This window comes from Impatiens glandulifera, chromosome 1 (genome assembly GCF_907164915.1).
Source record: "Impatiens glandulifera chromosome 1, dImpGla2.1, whole genome shotgun sequence".
NCBI classification, from domain to species: Eukaryota; Viridiplantae; Streptophyta; class Magnoliopsida; order Ericales; family Balsaminaceae; genus Impatiens; species Impatiens glandulifera.
In genome coordinates this window covers 155,918,504-155,928,076 of record NC_061862.1, presented here as the reverse complement: position 1 = coordinate 155,928,076, position 9,573 = coordinate 155,918,504, and the positions used below count along the sequence as shown (strand labels likewise).

The 9,573-nt window shown below is 38.9% G+C and overlaps 2 protein-coding genes and 1 pseudogene across 2 annotated transcripts; all 3 read left to right on the top strand.

Annotated features, from left to right (window-relative positions):
• Positions 1-1,138: 1,138 nt before the first annotated feature.
• On the top strand, positions 1,139-3,025 carry LOC124920315 (extensin-2-like). The gene has a single exon (XM_047460779.1). The coding sequence runs from the start codon at positions 1,316-1,318 to the stop codon at positions 2,984-2,986; it is 1,671 nt and encodes a 556-aa protein (XP_047316735.1). The 5' UTR covers positions 1,139-1,315; the 3' UTR covers positions 2,987-3,025.
• A 1,831-nt stretch (positions 3,026-4,856) lies between these two features.
• Positions 4,857-5,477, top strand: LOC124912369 (extensin-2-like). The gene is made up of 2 exons (XM_047452983.1): positions 4,857-4,958; positions 5,058-5,477. Exons 1-2 carry the CDS (start codon positions 4,857-4,859, stop codon positions 5,475-5,477), a joined length of 522 nt encoding a protein of 173 aa, XP_047308939.1.
• Positions 5,478-7,685: 2,208 nt separating this feature from the next.
• Positions 7,686-9,475, top strand: LOC124920314 (annotated as a pseudogene).
• Positions 9,476-9,573: the final 98 nt, after the last annotated feature.

Below are 9,573 nucleotides of genomic sequence, written 5' to 3'. Positions count from 1 at the left end.
CAAAAATTTCATCAAAATTCAAGGGCAAGGATAGTATAAATATTTTTTATATAGGTTACTTAATTTTAATGCATAACAATCAGCTTGTATAATAAGCTTATGTGAATTAAGTGAAACAAAAATTGGGTCTTTTGAAAATTTTCTAGCATTCCAATTATGACAAATATTGCTGCTGACATCTTACCCAGTAATAATCATTGACAGGTTCATGAAAACTTATTTATTTATTCACACTATTCTGTCAATTTTTGGAAGCTTGGTCCAATTTTCATCAATTGAAAATTCACATTGTCCTGTATTTATGAACAAATCTAGATACACTAATTCAATAATGACCTAATGAAAAACTAATTATTTACTAATATAAAACAATGTACAAATCTAACTTATTAAGAAAACTCGAGTGAAAAGAGTAAACAAATGTCTCAAGTTCGATTCTCACTCAGAAGACAAACTAGTCAGAGATTGTGCTTAACTTCCTCCAAAATATATAAAATTAGATAGCGGTGTGTTATTCATACAAGAATTTATCTTTTGAATAAATCAAATTGACTTGGTAAATGGTAAATAAATCAAATGGACTTTTGGTTCTGGGGTGGGTTGCTTTAGCATAAAGAAATGATAACTTAGCCTGCATATTCTATGTAGTTAGTAGTAGTTGTTAAAAGGTATCAATCTTAAGACAAATTCTTCAATCCATGTCAAATAATAAGATTGAAAGATGCAAAATTTATCAAAAATCTTCTTTTAGTTTCACCCTTGCATCAAAAATCAAATTCATACAATAAAAGCAAATTAACAATCTTGGCCTAAATGCATTAGATTTAATGTTTTCCAGAAATAAATGAGATGATAACTAATATAATAATAATAATAATATCTTATCCTAAGTAGTAACTAATACATGATGAACATGTCACATTGAATATAAGAAAAAGGACCCACTCAAAGATCTTAATGTCAACTAATGAGCCCTTTCAAGCCATTGCATTATACTCAATTTCATATTAATTAAGCATATTTATGCGCATACAGCTAGATAGGAATTTCAAACATTGACCATTTCCAGGCTCTATACAAAAACAATTAGATAACTAACCACTCAGCCTGCAGTTGGTGAAGAAAATTGAGGGAATGACGCTATTATTGTTATTATTTAATGCAAACATGAATTAACACACAAAAGACAGAGTCAATTGTGGGGGGAGGGATCATGTATATAAAGGATTCACGTTCATGTTGTAAATAGAAAGAAAGAGCTCAACCTAGTTTCAATATTCTCACTACTTCTTATTCCTATTGAAGTTTAACAAAGATGGTCACTTCTTGGCCATTGGCACTATTATGTGCCTTGGCAATATCTTTCATGGCCACTCAAGTAGTGGCTGACTATGATTATTCGTCACCGCCACCATATGTTTATTCATCCCCGCCACCACCGCCTTATCTGTACAAATCACCGCCACCACCACCATATGTATACAAGTCTCCACCTCCACCACCCTATGTCTATTCATCGCCGCCGCCGCCACCCTATGTATACAAGTCTCCACCACCACCACCTTACGTCTACTCGTCACCGCCACCACCTCCATATGTTTACAAATCTCCTCCTCCACCACCCTATGTATACAAGTCTCCTCCACCACCACCATATGTCTACTCTTCACCGCCACCACCTCCATATGTATACAAGTCTCCGCCTCCACCACCCTATGTCTACTCTTCACCACCACCACCTCCATATGTATACAAGTCTCCGCCCCCACCACCCTATGTTTACTCTTCACCACCACCACCTCCATATGTATACAAGTCCCCACCCCCACCACCTTATGTTTACTCTTCTCCACCACCACCACCCTATGTATACAAGTCTCCACCACCACCACCCTATGTATACAAATCTCCACCTCCACCACCTTATGTATACTCATCCCCACCACCACCACCATACGTATATAAGTCGCCACCACCACCACCCTATGTATACAAGTCTCCACCACCACCACCCTATGTATACAAATCTCCACCACCACCACCCTATGTATACAAATCTCCACCTCCACCACCTTATGTATACTCATCCCCACCACCACCACCATACGTATATAAGTCGCCACCACCACCACCCTATGTATACAAGTCTCCACCACCACCACCCTATGTATACAAATCTCCACCACCACCACCCTATGTATACAAATCTCCACCTCCACCACCTTATGTCTACTCATCCCCACCACCACCACCCTATGTATACAAGTCTCCACCACCACCACCCTATGTATACAAATCTCCACCACCACCACCCTATGTATACAAATCTCCACCTCCACCACCTTATGTCTATTCATCCCCACCACCACCACCATATGTATATAAGTCGCCACCACCACCACCCTATGTATACAAGTCTCCACCACCACCACCTTATGTATACAAATCTCCACCTCCACCACCCTATGTCTACTCGTCTCCACCACCACCACCCTATGTATACAAATCTCCACCCCCACCACCTTATGTATACAAATCACCACCCCCACCACCTTATGTATACAAATCTCCACCTCCACCACCCTATGTCTACTCGTCTCCACCACCACCACCCTATGTATACAAATCTCCACCCCCACCACCTTATGTATACAAATCACCACCCCCACCACCTTATGTATACAAATCTCCACCTCCACCACCCTATGTCTACTCGTCTCCACCACCACCACCCTATGTATACAAATCTCCACCCCCACCACCTTATGTATACAAATCACCACCCCCACCACCTTATGTATACAAATCTCCACCTCCACCACCGTATGTTTACTCATCTCCACCACCACCATATGTATACAAGTCTCCACCTCCACCACCCTATGTCTACTCTTCACCACCACCACCTCCATATGTATACAAATCTCCACCACCCCCACCATATGTATACAAGTCTCCTCCACCACCTCCAATCTATTATAAGTGATATTCCATTGATCCTTCCTTGGTATAAGACACGATTAAGGATACAATTTATTTTATGTAAGTATACTCTGTATATTCTAGCTAATGCGCATGCCATAAGACAAAAAAAAATGTTTAGCAACTTTGTGTATTATGATTAGCTAAGCTTTCAACTCCATCTTGCAGGCTATAAATTTGTTAGAGGAATAATTGATGCAAGAATGAAGATATTGTCATTCACGGATTGGAAAAGTGATGAACTTAGCTCAAAAAAATGCTGCAAATTTCAAGATAAATATATTTGTTATATTTCTACATGTTCTTTTGTAATAAAGATCCTTAATCGGTCTTATAATGTTATACATTATTTCTTCTAAACTTTTTTATTATTTATGCACCAAAACTTCTACATGGTTGACGGGATATTCTAAGTGAAAGTGACAATTAATTTTATTTTGCCACAGTTTTAAATAGAGACCTTATTGTTTGGATATTTAAATAGTTTGAAATAAATAATAAAAACAAGATGTGCACCAAAACAAGATAAGATACGATAAACAGCAATCTTTTGATCAATTTAAACAGAACTAAATGATTCGAAAAGGCAAGTATACATGTGTGTGCGAGTGACAATCTTCATGTGTGCTTGAGAGAGGGAGATATCATAAGAAAAGGACTGACCTTAAAGGTGCCGCTGAAAACAGAGGATCATGTACTGCTGACATTGTTTTTCGTTTAAAGAAAAACAATCTTAGATACTTCAGAGGAACAAGACCGAGAATTGGCCAACAAAGTTAGAAAGGAGTCATCTTGATTTACTTTGGAATGCTCTCTTGTTAAGTTCAAGCCGAACAGAACACCAGATGAAAATCGAAATCAAAATCCAATTTTTTACAGTTGAGGTCTCCATATATTATCAAATCCAGGCCACCTATAAGTTAGGAAGAACTTAGAGCATGACTCAATTAATCCCGAGAATATTCCAAAAAAGGCCTAAAGATGAGATACATAGAAACAATGAAGTAACAAAGAGGCGGACTGTCAATTAACCTGACAGATGTGGCATATGCTAGCAATGAAAGTCAATTACAACCGAGAAAGTTTATATTGAGGATCCCGCAATAGAATTCTATCTTAAATCTAATGCAAGGTAGAAAAATATCACTAGCTTTGATCAAATTAAAACAACAAATAAATAGGAGAAAGTGATTTTTAACATTGTTGCAACACAGGACATTATTCCAAAAACTGATGTAGTTTTCCTGACCAACAAAACAACATAGAACTTGACCAAAAACACACCCAATTAGCACTGATACCCTCCCAAAAGACCAACACAAAAGGAGTAGTACATGTAAAATTGTTTCAAAATCAATCATTCTATAAATAATTTCATTGTTGGACATATCCCAATACACATTCAAACTAGGTAAGGAATTATGTCAAATAATTTTGCAAAGGGATTATACCAGTTTGTCAATCAAATTCTGTTATTTTATTCTGGACATAATTTGTTTGAGCAAATCTTCGGTTACAATTTGATATGTGTAGCTAGGTTAGCTACCCTACTTTCTAGGTTGAGCATTAAATCAGTTCAATGTGTGTGACTGAACCCTTTGAAATTATTAATGGTGTTCTTGATGTTGATTTGATTGAACACTCAATAGTTGTACCCCATATATGTTTTGGGTTAAAATTAGGTGCTTATTTGATATGAGATATTTAAAAGTGTTCTTTGTCTAAATGCAGTAGATTTAAAGTTTTCCAAAAATAATGAGATGGTGACTACAAAATAATAATAACAATATCTTGGAATAATTAGAATTAGTAAGTAGTACATTGTGGAGATGTCATTTGTCATATAACAACAACCAGGACCAACTCAAATCTCAATGTCAACCAAGGAACCCTTCAAGCCACCACCTCCACCCTATGTATACAAATCTCCACCTCCACCACCCTATGTCTACTCATCCCCACCACCACCACCATACGTATATAAGTCACCACCACCACCACCATACATATATAAGTCACCACCACCACCATCCTATGTATACAAGTCACCACCACCACCACCCTATGTATACAAGTCTCCACCACCACCACCCTATGTCTACTCGTCTCCACCACCACCACCCTATGTATACAAATCTCCACCACCACCACCTTATGTCTACTCATCTCCACCGCCACCACTCTATGTATACAAATCTCCACCCCCACCACCTTATGTCTACTCATCTCCACCGCCACCACCCTATGTATACAAGTCTCCACCTCCACCACCCTATTTCTACTCTTCACCACCGCCACCACCCTATGTATACAAGTCTCCACCTCCACCACCTTATGTCTACTCATCTCCTCCACCACCACCATATTTATACAAGTCTCCACCTCCACTACCATATGTCTACTCGTCACCACCACCACCTCCATATTTATACAAGTCTCCACCTCCACCACCATATGTATACTCTTCGCCGCCACCTCCAATCTATTATAAGTGATATTCCATTGATCCTCCCTTGGTATAAGACACGGTTAAGGATACAATTTATTTTATGTAAGTATACTCGTGTATATTCTAGCTAATGCACATGCCTTAAGAGAAAAAAATATGTTCAGCAACTTTGTGTATTATGATTAGCTAATGCTTTCAACTCCATCTTGCAGGCTATAAATTTGTTAGAGGAATAATCGATGCAAGAATGAAGATATTGTCATTCACGGATTGGAAAAGTGATAAACTTAGCTCAAAAAAATGCTGCAAATTTCAAGATAAATATATTTGTTATGTTTCAACATGTTCCTTTGTACTAAAGATCATTAATCGGTCTTATAATGATATACATTATTTCTTCTAAACTTCTTTACAAATTATGCACCAAAACTTCTACATGGATGATGGGATATTCTAAGTGAAAGTGACATTTAATTTTATTTTGCCAAAGTTTGAAATAGAGACCCTGTTATTGTTTGGATTGTTTGGATATTTAAATAGTTTGAAACAAATAATAGAAACACGATGTGCACCAAAACATGATAAACAACCATCTTTTGATCAATTTAAACAGAACTAAATGATTCGAAAAGGGAAGTATACATGTGTGTGAGATTGTCAATCTTCATGTGTGCTTTGAGAGAGGGAGATATCATAACAAAAGGACTGACCTTAAGGGTGCCGCTGAAAACAGAAGATCATATACTGCTGACAGTGTTTTTTGTTTATAGAAACACAATCTTAGATACTCCAGAGGAACAAGACCGAGAACTGGCCAACAAAGTTAGAAAGAAACTCATAATCATACGAACATGTCATTTGGAATGCTCCCTTGTTAAGTTCAAGCCGAACTTAAGCACCAGATGAAAATCGAAATTAAAATCCACTCTTTTAAAAGAGGTCTCCATATATTACCAAATCTATCTAGGCCTCCTATAAGTCGGGAAGAACTTAGAGCATGTCGCAAATAATCCCTAGGATATTCCGAAAAACAATGAAATAACAAATGAGAGGCGGACTGTCAATTAACCTGACAGATATGGCATAAGCTAGCAATGAAAAATCAATTACAATCAAGAACATCGATACTGAGGATCCCGTAATAGAATCCTCTCTTAAATCTAATGCAAGGGAAAAAAACTATCCCTAGTCTGATCAAACATATCCACTCCGTAAAATCCTTCTCAGATTAAGACAACAAATAAATAGGAGAATGCAATTTTTAACATTGTTGCAACACCATAAATTATTCCAGAAACTGGTGTAGTTTTTCCGAACAACAAAAAAACATGGAACTCGACCTAAAACACACCCAATTGGCACTGATACCCCCTCACAAAAAGCCAACCCAAAAGTAGTACATGTAAAAATGTTTCAAAATAATTCATTCTAAAAATAATTTCATTGTTCGAACTATCCCTATACACATTAAAACTAGGTAAGGAATTATGTCACATAATTTTGCAAAGGGAATATACCAGTTTGTCAATCAAAATCTGTAATTTTATTCTGGACATAATTTGTTGGAGCAATTCTTCGGTTACAATATGATATGTGAAGCTACCCTACTTTCTAGGTTGAGCATTAAACCAGTTCAATGTGTGTGACTTGAACCCTTTGAAGTTAATGTTGTTCTTGATGTTGATATGATAGTTGTACCCCATATATGTTTTGGGTTCAAATTAGATGCTTATTTGATATGAGATTATTTTAAAATGTTCTTGTTCTAAATGCAGTAGATTTAAAGTTTTCCAAAATTAATGAGATGGTGACTACAGAATAATAATAACAATATCTTGGAATAATTAGAATTAGTAAGTAGTACATGGTGGAGATGTCATTTGTCATATAACAACAACCAGGACCCACTCAAATCTCAATGTCAACTAAGGAACCCTTCAAGCAATTGCATTATACTGGATTTCATAATAATTTAATCATACAGTTTGCTAGAAAGTAATAACATTGACCACTTCCAGGCTCCTAAACAAAAACAATTAGACAAATGCCCACTCATTAGCAATTGGTCAAGGTAAATGAGAGAATGACACTATTATTGATATTATTTAATGGAAACTTGAATTAACACACAAAAGACAGATTCAATTGTGAGGTGATAACTCTGTATATAAAGGATGCAAGTTCAGGATGCAAAGGCATCATCATCAGATAGTTAGATCTACAAGGAAATAGATAGAGCTCAACAGAGTTTTAATATTCAAACTTCTTCCTCCTATTGAAGTTTAACAGGGACCTATTGAAGTTTGCCACAGATGGATACTTCTTGGCCATTGGCACTAATATGTGCCTTGGCTATATCTTTCATGGCCACTCAAGTAGTGGCTGACTATGATCATGCGTCCCCGCCACCATATGTCTACTCATCTCCACCACCGCCGGTCTATCTATACAAGTCACCGCCACCACCACCATACGTCTACTCTTCACCGCCACCTCCTCCATACATATACAAATCTCCACCTCCACCACCTTATGTCTACTCATCCCCACCACCACCACCATACATTTATAAGTCACCTCCACCACCACCATATGTATACAAGTCACCGCCACCACCACCATATGTATACAAGTCACCGCCACCACCACCATACATTTATAAGTCACCTCCACCACCACCATACATTTATAAGTCACCTCCACCACCACCATATGTATACAAGTCACCTCCACCACCACCATATGTATACAAGTCACCGCCACCACCACCATATGTATACAAGTCACCTCCACCACCACCTTATGTCTACTCTTCTCCCCCACCACCCCCATACGTATATAAGTCTCCACCACCACCACCTTATGTCTACTCTTCTCCCCCGCCACCACCATACGTATATAAGTCTCCACCCCCACCTCCATATGTATACAAGTCTCCACCCCCACCCCCATATGTATACAAGTCTCCACCCCCACCACCTTATGTTTACTCTTCACCGCCGCCACCCCCATATGTATATAAGTCTCCCCCACCACCTCCATATGTATATAAGTCTCCACCCCCACCACCTTATGTTTACTCTTCACCGCCGCCACCCCCATATGTATATAAGTCTCCACCACCACCTCCATATGTATACAAGTCTCCACCCCCACCCCCATATGTATACAAGTCTCCACCACCACCCCCATATGTATACAAGTCTCCACCACCACCCCCATATGTTTACTCTTCGCCACCGCCACCCCCATATGTATACAAGTCTCCACCCCCACCTCCCTACGTCTACTCTTCACCACCGCCACCCCCATATGTATACAAGTCTCCACCACCACCACCATATGTATACAAATCTCCACCACCACCTCCCTACATTTACTCTTCACCGCCGCCACCGCCATATGTATACAAGTCTCCACCCCCACCTCCCTACGTTTACTCTTCACCACCACCACCCTCATATGTATACAAGTCCCCACCACCACCCCCATATGTATACAAGTCTCCACCACCACCACCATATATATACAAGTCTCCACCACCACCACCACCTTGTGTCTACTATTCACCGCCACCACCACCGTATGCATACAAGTCTCCACCCCCTCCACCATATGGTGTCTACTCATCCCCACCACCACCATCATATGTCTACTCTTCACCACCACCACCCCTATATGTCTACAATTCTCCACCCCCACCACCCTGTGTCTACTATTCACCGCCACCACCACCGTATGTATACAAGTCTCCACCCCCACCACCATATGTCTATTCTTCACCACCACCACCACCATATATATACAAGTCTCCACCTCCACCACCCTATGTCTACAAGTCTCCACCCCCACCACCATATGTCTATTCTTCACCACCACCACCACCCTATGTATACAAGTCTCCACCTCCACCACCATATATCTATTCTTCACCACCACCCCCTCCATATGTATACAAGTCTCCACCACCACCTCCAATCTATTATAAGTGATATTTCCTCACTCCTCTATTGTTATAAGGCTGATTAAGGATACAATTTATTTCATGTAAGTATGCTCATGTGTATATTCAAGCTAAATAAAAATTTACACATACCATAAATAAATTATCAGCTAATGCTTTCAACTTTATCTTTCAGGCT